Raw genomic sequence first — 12,500 nt, 5'->3', positions numbered from 1 at the left:
CTTCATCCTCGTGTCACTTCTGAACAACTCGACCTCGACCTCCGGAGGGAAACGGAGCCACACAAACTCTTCTGCGTCGTTGTCCTCAGACTCAGCATCAGTTCGTTAGGGGTGTGCAAAAATATCGATATATCGTATTGTTTAATGTGATGATACAGTATCGATATCGTGGGCTGCTGTATCGATATATCACCCAGAGTAGTTTTTGGTTTGTTTTACTAAATTATTATGATACAGCTCTACATTTTTGTTGTTTCGATTCTCTCAGAGTTTCAGGAGAGTCCGACTTTGTGTGTGATTTAGTTTTTTTTCAATAACTAGATTTAGAAATGATGAAATGTTGATATATTTTAAAATATTTAGAATAGTTGATTTATTTTGTAGTCACAAATATAAAACATGAATAGAGACGGCGCTTTTTGTCACAAAGATATTTTACAGAACATTATTCAGCATTATTCATTCACTCTACACCTGCTGATGTAAACTACTGTTGTAGCCACAGCTGCCCTGGGGCAGACTGACAGAAGCGCGGCTGCCATGTCAATCGGCGCCATCGGTCCCTCCGAACACCACCATCACTCACACACACACACCGCTTTCATACGAGGCGATGTGTGTGAAGTGTCTTGCCTAAGGACACAATGATTGAATTGATTGTGTTTAAGTGTCTTTGACTCTCAACTGTTCATGGACCTGGAGCAGGTTTTGTGTTGATGGAGGAAACTGGAGGAAACTCATCCAGACACGAAGAGAAACACAAACTCCACACAGAAAAACCCGGGTCACCCGGGGATCCAACCCACAACCTTCTTGCTGTGAGGCATGAGTGCGAAACAAAAACAAACAGAGTAAATAGAGACATGTCATAATACCGGACGGATGATGTAATACCGGCAGGTCTAAACCAGGACTAAACCAGGACTAAACGAGGTCTAACCCAGGTCTAAACCAGGACTAAACCAGGTCTGAAACCCGATCTAAACCTGATCTGTAGCTTCTGGTTCTTAACCGAGGACTTTTCGATCCTTTCGCACAGATCTTTGTTCTGATTGTTTAAGTTTAGAACCTCTTGATCAGTTCCTGGACACAATTTATTGAATTTTGGATCCACTCGTCTTGTTGCTGGTTCTGATTTTCTAAGTTTTGGTTCCTCTCGTTTTGTTGCTGGTTCTGATTGTTTAAGGTTTGGATCCTCTGGTGCAGTTCGAGGCTATAATCTATTAAGGTGTCGATTATTTTGCTTTGTTGCTGGTTCTGTTTCAAAGTATTGATCGTTATTTTTGTTGCTGGTTCTGATTTTCTAAGTTTTGGATCGTCTCATTTTGTTGCTGGTCTTTTCTAAGTTTTGATTTCGTTTGTTCTGATTGTTTTGAACTTTTGCTGGTTCTGATTTTCTAATCTCGTTTTGTTGTTCTGTTCTGTTTTTCTTTTCTTGTTTTCTTGTTGTTCTGATTTTCTAAGTTTGTTTCTCGTTTTGTTCTGGTTCTGATTTTCTAAGTTTGGATCTCGTTTTTGCTGTTCTGATTTCTAAGTTTTTTCATCTGCTCTTTTGTTTGTTCTGTTCTGATTTTCTAAGTTTGTTCTCTTCTTTGATTTTCTTTTCTTTTCTCGTTTTGTTTCAATTCAGTTTCGTTCCTCTCTTTTGTTCCTCTCTAAGTTCGTTCCTTTTTTGCACACACTCTCTCTCACACACACACACACACTCTCTCACACTCTCTCACACACACTCTCTCACATCTCTCACACACACTCTCTCACACTCTCTCACACACACTCTCTCACACACACACTCTACTGCAACGTTCACAAAGATTCACGGTTTAAAAGTTCTTTTCCGTCTCTCAGATCCAAACCAGCGTCTGCGTCTCGTCTGCAGCTCCGGCCTCGGCTCAGTCACCTGATCGTCCACAGACTCCAGCTCCAGATCCTCAGGTTCAGCACAAAACTTTAATCTTCAATCGTCGCCTCTTTATTTTATTCTCTGACCGTCACATTAGTTTGTAAAAAAAAAAAGGGAAAAGTTTTCACAGAATAAAACACGTCCAGACTGGGCACACGTCAGGAGAAAGATCGAGTGAAGGTTTGAGAAATCTGCTGATAAATGGACTCATGATCTCAACAATGTCCCATCACGATTCAGAGCTGTGGAACTTTCCTCACTTTCCTCTGATTGGTCGATCTCCACAGGGCTCCGCGGCGTCAGGGCGTCAGGTTTACGTGCAGAGTCTATGGAGAGGCGAGCGTCTGGGCAGGTCCAGTGTGAAGCGTTTGGTGAAACACAAGTTCACACGAATCACGGTGACGTCAAAATGGTTCATTTGGCTTGAACAAAAATAAAGACCAAGACCAAGATGGAATCCATTTTTTTAAAACATCAAGCAAAAAAGTAGAAATCAAAATACCAAAATAAAAATTCTAACAAAAACAGTAAAATAAAATGAATAAATTTGCAATCAAATTTTTTGTATAATCGTGTAAAATCTGTCTTTGCCTCTTTAGAAACATTTTATTTTTGCAGTTTCCTTTAGTTCCGATTCTTCTCGTTGGACTTTTTAGTTTCAGTTTTGGCACAGGTGTGACAGGTGGGCGGGGTTTCCATGGTGCATTCCCATTGGCTCATGTGTTTGACGGACAGCTGAGCTCCTGAAGTTGTTGTGGACGTTTCCTGCTGAAGTTTTGTTGGTTTGGTGTTTGTCCAGAACTTCCACTGTATAAAAATGATGTTCCAGAAGAATCGTCCACCAGAACAATAAATATTAGAAAAGCTCTGAGCACCAAAACCAAAACACTGAAATCTCGTAAAATAAAATAAAAAATACAATCAAATATACTATTTTTAAATTTGGTATTTGATTTATACTTTTTTGCTACACATTTTAAAAATTCAAAGACCGGGATTTAATTATGACCTGAAAAACGTCTGGTCTCGTTTTATGGAAAATTTCTCTTGTGAAAAGCCCCACAGTGAAGTTTTAAATCTCATCTTAAGACTCACTTTTATTCTCTCGCTTTTAACACCGTGTGAGTTGTGTGCTCCTCTCTGGCTTTTAGTTTTATGGTTTTTTTTAACCTTTTTATTATTTATTTTCATGTTGGTTTGACTCGTTTTATTTTCTTAACGAGGAGCTGTGGAGTTCATTTGAGTGTTATTTTATATTTCTATTGGACGTGTTTTATTTGTTTCGTGCAGAATTTTGGAAACGGTTGTTGTTTATGAAAAGATCTGTAGAAATAAAACGGAATCTAAACGAGTCACATTCATATTTTAAACACTCGTCTCTCATCGTCTCACCAGGACTAAACCAGGACTAAACCAGGACTAAACCAGGACTAAACCAGGACTAAACCAGGACTAAACCAGGACTAAACCAGGACTAAACCAGGACTAAACCAGGTCTAAACCAGGACTAAACCAGGACTAAACCAGGACTAAACCAGGACTAAACCAGGACTAAACCAGGACTAAACCAGGACTAAAACCAGGACTAAACCCAGGACTAAACCCAGGTCTAAACCAGGACTAAACCAGGTCTAAACCAGGTCTAAACCCAGGTCTAAACCAGGTCTAAACCCAGGTCTAAACCCAGGACTAAACCCAGGACTAAACCCAGGACTAAACCTAGGACTAAACCAGGACTAAACCAGGACTAAACCAGGCAGGACTAAACCAGGACTAAACCAGGACTAAACCAGGACTAAACCAGGACTAAACCAGGACTAAACCAGGACTAAACCCAGGACTAAACCAGGACTAAACCAGGACTAAACCGTGCTGCTTGGACTGTTTCTCCTCCTCTTTTATCAATAATATTTTTAAAGACTTTACATTTCCTTTTAATTTTCTTTTATCCGACAAAACATCTTCTATTACGATTTCCTCGTCTTCGCTTCTTTACCACAAATCAAGTAATCCAAAGTACTCAGATTACTTTACTCACGGTAAGTAATGTACTGGATTACGTTACAAAAGTGCTGTAGAAATAAAACAGAATCTAAACAAGTCACATTCATATTTTAAACACTCGTCTCGGAGCTGGTGCCTGGTTTACATCTCTGCGTTGATTCGCTGGTTCGGCGCCGGAGCGAGGCGAGGCGAGCCGAGTCGAGTCGGAGTCGGGGTCGGGTCGTCCTTGGGCTCGCGCGGCCTTCGTTTCCCAGAGTGCACCTGGACGCGGCGCTCAGTAAACGTGGGCTGTAACGGCGCGGCGGCTCATTCAGATGGAAATGCGGCGTTTGCATGACAAAAGGCGAGCGCGGCGTTTTATGGAAATGCGCCGGCGGATAATTTAACGACGAGAGGGCGGGGGTCAGAGGTCGGAACACTCGTACGGCCCGGCCCGCGCTCCGGGCGCCCGCAGACACGACCCGACGCGACCAAACGCACGCTTAATGTCACGCCGAGGAACATCGTTGCCATGGAGACAAGACGCTCCACGGCCAAAAATTGAGAGTTTTACACCACAGACTCTACAAGAAACGCACGAGACAAGACACGATCCAACACTGACCCTCGAGCAGCAGGCCCAATATCTGTAAGAAGTTGCCGATACGATACATATCTGTACATTTCAAAACGATTCGATACAGTTCAATAAAAGATAAAGTCTAAATCATGTCTGTGACACAAAGTCTTAAGGTCCGTTCACACCAAAGCGTCAAAAAACGACTTGACGTTTCCATTTGGAGCTTTTGTATTTGAGTTTCGACGCTCGTGTCTTTGACGCCGTGGACGAACGGGACAAAAATACTTGACGCGCGTCCGTTGCCCTGGAAACAAGAGCCCGGTCCTGGACGTTTCCTGAAACAATGTCAGACCAGACAGAGACTTTAGTGTTTTTATCACATAAAACATCAGAGGAGGAGATCGACTCGACAACTGGAGCGTATATATGTTTATACTCCACTAATGACACTGGATCAGTCCCGGTCTAGTCCCGGTCTAGTCCCGGTCTAGTCCCGGTCTAGTCCCGGTCTAGTCCCGGTCTAGTCCCGGTCTAGTCCCGGTCTAGTCCCGGGTGATTGTGGTGTATATATTCATGTTCCGTTCATGTTTGTGGTTCTGGTTCTGGGGTTTTTCTTCCTGATAATAACATCGCTGCGTCACTGGATACACGTCCCTGATTGGTCGACGCGGCGCGACTGACACGAAAAGTTCCGCATTTTTAACTTCTGACGCCTCGGACGCGCGTGTAGAGCGTCAACGCCAAAACGCTCAAGACGCGCCGCGTCTACGCCAGATTCGCGCCGCGCTGACGCTGAAGACGTGCAGCAAAAAGGCAGGACGCTCTAGTCGCTCGTCCACATGGACTTTACACAGAAACTGGACACTTTGACACTTTGGTGTGAATGAACCTTTAGTGTTTTTTTTAGCTGCTGCTGCACCAAGAAGTGGTTTAACAGAGGAACTACACAGACCATGATCCTTTGCTCCATTTCAGTGCAGACGACAAGAAGAGATAACAGCTCTAATACTTTTAACTTAGTTTTTTGAGTTAATATTTTACTTTTCCCTCTTAAAACGTCTCGACAAAACTTAAAAGTTTTATCTCCACAAAATATCACAATAAATATTCTACAGTTGATGTATATTGTACCAAAAAATTAGGATATCGTTACATCTTGTGAGCCTCCAACATATCATGAACTTTCCCACAATATCGCAATAAATATCGTACAATGAGTTTCATACTGTGACGATATCGTATAGCACAGGTGTCAAACATACGGCCCGGGGGCCAGATCCGGTCCTCCAAGACCTTTAGTTTGGCCCTCGGCTGATTTTCTAATAAAATGTTAGAATTATATTTCTGTTGTGTGCAAAGTCAATTTTTCTTGGAAAATCCTGCACAAGTTCATGTTAAAACTTTGTGTTGAAATTGTATTTTTCTTAAAGTTTCAGGTTGTTCATAATATTATAATATTTTGTAAAAGAAAGAGTTCATCAGTTAAAAAAGATCTGTGTAATAGATTTGTGTTTCTCTGCACAAATATTTGAACTTATTGTTATTTTTGGGGTTTATATGACATGAGTTTTCTGATCGACACTTTGGATCAAAGTCGGTTGGACACGAGCCCCGGAACAAAATTTATTTGACTCCACTGTCGTATAGTGAAACTTGGATATCGTTACAGCCCTAGTAACTGTAACTAAATAATTTAGTAAAAAAATACTTTTGGTGACATATCGATACATCAGCCAACGATACTGACACTGTATTAACACATTGAACGATATATTGATATTTCTGCACAGCCCCACTGAGCAGGGTTTTGTAAATATACCACACAGGGGTGGGACATTAAACATAAATAATGCATTAATTACAAAGAAAACAATACATTAAAAATATTAACATGTTAAATCGCAGTTTGCCAAACAATGTGGAACATTTGTCAGTGCACAGTGTCATGGTACGACAATCATACTGACGCACACAGTTCCACAGCGACAGAGGAGCAGGAAAGTGTCTGGTTCTGCCGGACGGGACGTTTTTATTCAGAAAAACGACCTGATGTAAGAACTGACAAAAGATCATTATTATCATTATCATATTGAAACTACAGAAAAGAGTTTCACCTCACAGAAGCTCCTCGACCCTCAAGACAAACTCCAACACATACAAATATTTCTTCCTGTAGCCTGTCATGTGATTAATTTAGATTAACTAATTTCAAAGCCTGTCATTTATTTGATTTTGTTTTTTTGTTTTGTTTTGTCTGGTCATGAGCTCTGGGTAATGACCGAAAGGATGAGATCGAGGATACAAGCGCTCGAAATGAGTTTCCTCCGCAGGGTGTCTGAGCTCCTCACCCTGTCTCTAAGGGAGCGCCCAGTCACACGGGAGGAGCTCGGAGTAGAGCCGCTGCTCCTCCACGTGGAGAGGAGCGTCTGAGGCGAGGACGTCTGTTCTGACGTCTCCTGGACGTGTCCCTCAGGAGGTGTTCATGTCCCACCAGGAGGAGGCCCCGGGGAAGACCCAGGACACACTGGAGGGACCATGTCTCTGGACTGGACTGGGAACACCTCAGGTCCCACTGGAGGAGCTGGAGGAAGTGTCTGGGGTGAAGGAAGTCTGGGAGTCCCTGCTTAGACTGCTGCCCCCGCGACCCAACCCCGGATAAGCGAAAGAAAATGGATGGATGTTTTGTTTTTTAAAATCAAGTCCCACCACAAGCACCATAAAGTTAAATATGATTAAACCTGATGCCCTGGTCAAGAGGCAGCAGCACAAACAGGAAAGACAAGACCAAAAATACACATGAAAACTGTCACGATTATTCCAACAACGACTCACTGTTCAACATGTGACAGATGAAACATGTTTAACACTCAGTATTTATCCTGGCTCCAGTTTACTGAAGTGGGGGCAGTTTGGTAAAGAGTAAAACTGATATTTGGAAGCTGATGTCAGATACACGTGAGACCGGGCCGGGTCCGGGCCGGGTCCAGGACTCTGGAGGGTCCATCGTGAGGAGGATCTCCGAGTCCCCAGAGAGGATCAGATCAGAGAGTCCCCGGGGACAGACACTTCAGATCTGTTTAACAAACCATTCAGCTGTTCAGAGACGTGTTCAGAGACGCACGACAGACCATTCAGCTGTTCAGAGCAGAGGTTTTGTAAATGAGGTGTAATAAAGAAACTGGATGAGAAAATGAAAAGCAGCTCTGTGGGTCAAACAGACATTCACAATTTGTTAAACTGATTTCGCTCAGTTTCCTTTAAAATGTACAAAGTTTGAACTGAACAAAGTTTGACTAAAGCACCTAAAAGTCGATTAAAACGACTTGTGCTGGATCAGATTTACGATTCATCCTTTTTTACATCAAATAATGAAAAGCAACCGAGTAACGTTTACTCAAGTTACATTTTAAATTAAGTCGGTTTTTACTTTTACTTAATTCAAGTTTTTCAGTATTTATTGCACCTCCGTCGGTGTTGGTGCTCTGACCGTTGCGGAAAGCGTCGTCTTTATTCAGCGCGATATGAAACAGAGGAACACGTCTGGACATTTAAAATGAACCAAACCGGGTCCAGAGTGGTTTTTTTTTTGTTTTTTTTTAATGCCTTTCTTGAATCTCCTGCAGTTGAAATTGGAGGTGAGTGAAAATGAGGCACGTTTGTGGAGATTTGCAGAGTTTGGGAGTTTTTTTTTTTCTTTTTTGGAGGAGGAGGAGAGCGTGAAGAAGCGCGAGGACCAGGGCCAGAACACGCCTCGGAGCTCAGGGGACCCCGATAATATATGCACCCACAGAACGAAGACGCACACACGGGATTTACTCCAGACTACACATAATCCCACTGAGCCACACAGCAGAGAGACGGAATTAACACACAGCAGGAGAGAGAGAGAGGGGAGGAGAGAAGAGAGAAGAAAGAAAATGGACAGGACAGAAGAGGAAACGGGAAGAGACACGTGACGGAGAAAAAGAGAAAGGAGGGAAGGAGGAGGGACAGAAGAGAGAGAATGAGGGAGAGACAGGAGAAAGAAAGTGGACTGAAGAGAGAGGAAGAGGGAGAGAGAGAAAGGGAGGAAGAGAGAAAAAGGGAGGAAGAGAGAAGGACAGAAAGAGAGGGGTGCTGAGAGGAAGAGAAGAAGAAAGGAAGTGAGAAAGAGGGGTAGTGAGGGGAAGAGAGAGAAAGAAAGAGGTACTGAGAGGAAGAGAGAGAAAGAAAGTGTGGAAGAGGGAGGTAGAAAGGTAGAGGGAAAGGAAGAGAGGAAAAGAGAAAGAAAGGAAAAGAGAATAAGGAAGAGAGGTAGAGAGAAAGGGAGGAGAGAAGAGGAAGGTGGAGAGGAACAGAGAGAAAGAGGAAAAGAGGAGAAGAGGAAGAGGGAGGTAGTGAGTTGTGACTGGAGTCAGAACAGTGTGAACTCATTAGTATTTCACACTAGAGATACAGCAGTATTCAATATAATATCGACTTGTTCGATACCGATCTCTCGATTCGATCCTCGTGTTTGTTCAGTACGCGTGTCCGTCCTTCCCTGTGCTCCGTGTGTCTTTTGTTTTCTCAGTGTCCTCCTCAGACGCAGCGAAGTGTAAAATATTTAGAAACTCTGCTCTGATTTTCACTGGATCTAAACTCTGACCCGTCGACCACTGAACCAACCGAACTAAAACACACGAGTTCCTCACGAGTTCTGCTCCAGTGCACCTGTCTCATGTTTCATTATCGTATTTTACTCAATAGCAGAAAAAAATGACATGAGATTTTTTTCTTTTTCACTTTAAAATGTGTCAAAATTAGAGCCTGACTGATGTGGATTTTGTTGTGGCCGATATGAAACCGATATAATGGGAGTTGGAGCTGCCGATATAATCGCCAATATATTTAGTGATGTAAAAATTCACTGTATCTTGAATTATTTGAAAAAAAAATTGGTTTGGCTCTGGTGGATTTTAAACTGGGTTTATTTAAGAAACATTTATTGTTCTTCTGCCTCTTTACATCATATGTCAAAAGGACTAAACCAGAACTGAACCAGGACTGAGTGTCTGGACTCGGTCTCTGTCTCTCGACCCCAAGATTAGTCCTGGTTTATTTTATGCTGAATATATTTATCCACACGCAGATTTCTGAAAGTTTTGTTTTCGGCCGCTGTCGCTGTCAAACTCCCACGAGTCTGAACGCGACGTGAAGAGAAAAAAAAGAGAGAAAGAGAAAACACGACTCCCAATAAGGATCAGGCTCCTGTCGTTCTCTTCAAAGAGCCGGATCGAAGAGCCGCTTCGATCACGACCGACTCATCATGACTAGAGAGTAAAGAAACTAGCGCTATTAGCCTTTAGCCGTAAATGCTGCGTGCCACGGTAATTCATTATATGCGCAAATGTCATAATTCACACGTCTGTTCACACTCATTTACATCAATGCAGCTTCAGTATCAAATACAAACAATATAATCACTTTACAACAGATCAATAGAAAACAGACTGATTATGTGCAGGAGCTACAGCAGCTAACCGCTAACCAAAACTATCTTCAGAGTCGACATATTTCAACACTCAGACTCACACAGGCTCCTCCCACATCACACAGGCTCCTCCCACATCACACAGGCTCCTCCACATCACACAGGCTCCTCACACAGGACTCACACAGGCTCCCCCACATCACACAGGCTCCCACATCACACAGGCCCTCCCACATCACACAGGCTCCTCCCCCACATCACACAGGCTCCTCCCCCACATCACACAGGCTCCTCCCACATCACACAGGCTCCTCCCACATCACAAGTCTGAACTAATAAATGTCCTTTTAATCCAGACTCAAACCAATTGTAATAAGAAAATAATCTCAGTGTTGCACATGGATCTGTGTCTGAGTTAAACACACGTGACTCTGTGGTGTGTTCAGGGACAGTACGACACACACACACACACACAGACAAATGACTCCACAGATAAACACTGATGTGGAGTCACATATTTGGACATTTATCTGTAAATTGGATTAAATTAACATGATGTAGAGAGTCTGAGATTTATAACGAGGTGTAACATGCCCACGGGAAATATCGGCTCCTATCAGCAAGCATATTGGCCGATAGCCGATATGCTTCCAGGTGCTCATATCGGCAGATAATATCGGCCACCCGATATATCGGTCGGGCTCTAGTCAAAATCGAATCAATATCGTGACCCGTGTTTCGTGACATGTATCAAATCATGGGAAAACCGTATTGCTGCATTCCTTGTACACACCTGTTAGTAGTATCTGTAGTAGTAGTAGTACTTGTAGTAGTATCAGTACCTGGTAGTAGTATCTGTAATAGTATCGTAGTGTAGTAGTAGTAGTATCAGTAGCTGGTAGTAGTATCTGTAGTAGTAGTAGTAATCAGTACCTGGTAGTAGTATCTGTAAAGTAGTAGTAGTAGTAAGTACCTGGTAGTAGTATCTGTAATAGTAGTAGTAGTAGTATCAGTACCTGGTAGTAGTATCTGTAATAGTATCTGTAGTAGTAGTAGTATCAGTACCTGTAGTAGTATCTGTAATATCTGTAATAGTAGTAGTAGTATCAGTACCTGGTAGTAGTATCTAAATAGTATCTGTAGTAGTAGTAGTATCGTATAGTAGTATCTGTAATAGTAGTAGTAGTAGTATCAGTACCTGGTAGTAGTATCTGTAATAGTATCTGTAGTAGTAGTAGTAGTAGTATCAGTACCTGGTAGTAGTATCTGTAATAGTAGTAGTAGTAGTATCAGTACCTGGTAGTAGTATCTGTAATAGTATCTGTAGTAGTAGTAGTAGTAGTATCAGTACCTGGTAGTAGTATCTGTAGTAGTAGTAGTCAGTACCTGGTAGTAGTATCTGTAGTAGTAGTAGTAGTAGTGTGTAGTAGTATCTGTAGTAGTAGTAGTAGTATCAGTACCTGGTAGTAGTATCTGTAGTAGTAGTAGTATCAGTACCTGTAGTAGTATCTGTAATAGTATCTGTAGTAGTAGTAGTAGTATCAGTACCTGGTAGTAGTATCTGTAATAGTATCTGTAGTAGTAGTAGTAGTATCAGTACCTGGTAGTAGTATCTGTAATAGTATCTGTAGTAGTAGTAGTAGTATCAGTACCTGGTAGTAGTATCTGTAATAGTATCTGTAGTAGTAGTAGTAGTATCAGTACCTGGTAGTAGTATCTGAGGACCCAGCAGAGCCCCTCCACGTACGACTGAACCACTTTCTTCCTGAACTCGTCGTCTGTGGCGTCGACGTCAAACTTGGTTTTGTAATATCTCTGTTTCCAGCCCTCCTCCCACAACCTCGAACACACAAACACACACAATAAATACACAATACACACACAATAAATACACAAAAAACACACAAAACACACAATAAATACACAACACACACACAATAAATACACAAAAACACAATAAACACACAACACACAAAAACACACAATAAACACACATTAAATATTCATGGATGGAAACACAGTGGCAGGTTTGATAAATGTTTGTGGAGAGTTGATCAGTTGTTACAGTGAAGTGTCTTTTTCCTCCTGGACTCGTCTCTGTGGAGTTTGTTTAGAACTAAAAACATTTCACTTTCTCTAATTACAGACGTCAATTAAAAAAGTCCAGAGCCTCATTTACCACAAACACAATAAAACTAATCAGCTTTAAAATGACCAGGTTCGCCTCATTGGTTTAAAAACATGAGTTCTGATTGGTGTGTTTATTCTTTTTATTTGGACTTAAATGAGAGTGAATGTTTTTACCGGACGTTGTCTTCGGGCTCCGGTTCGCTGTCGCTGTCCTCGGCTTTCCTCTTGACGCCGCGAGGGTCAGACGGACCTGCAGACGACTGAGAGCAGGAGGTTAAACGTGAGCGTCACCGCCGCAGCTCCAGACTCTTCTACATCGGGTTTATTTTACGAACGAAAAACGACAAAACTGAGTGAAAACGACGAACGGGACTCACGTTTCCTCCGTTCCTCATCATGGCCTTCAGAGACTGAGCCGCGTCCTGAAAACAAAACCAAAATCATTTCGGTTT

General features: G+C 42.3%; 1 protein-coding gene across 1 annotated transcript in view; it reads right to left on the bottom strand.

The window, feature by feature from the left end:
• Positions 1-12,500, bottom strand: part of xrn2 (5'-3' exoribonuclease 2) — a 63,053-nt gene that overhangs the window by 37,211 nt on the left and 13,342 nt on the right. The window contains 3 exon segments of the mRNA XM_055149175.1: positions 11,623-11,758; positions 12,223-12,308; positions 12,426-12,470. Coding sequence (XP_055005150.1) covers positions 11,623-11,758; positions 12,223-12,308; positions 12,426-12,470 — 267 coding nt within the window.

The sequence above is a fragment of the Boleophthalmus pectinirostris genome, unplaced genomic scaffold, assembly GCF_026225935.1.
Source record: "Boleophthalmus pectinirostris isolate CB_2022bp ecotype Guang Dong unplaced genomic scaffold, ASM2622593v1 HiC_scaffold_13, whole genome shotgun sequence".
NCBI lineage: Eukaryota > Metazoa > Chordata > Actinopteri > Gobiiformes > Gobiidae > Boleophthalmus > Boleophthalmus pectinirostris.
The sequence above is the reverse complement of the archived record's forward strand: the minus strand, read 5'-3'. Positions and strand labels throughout refer to the sequence as shown.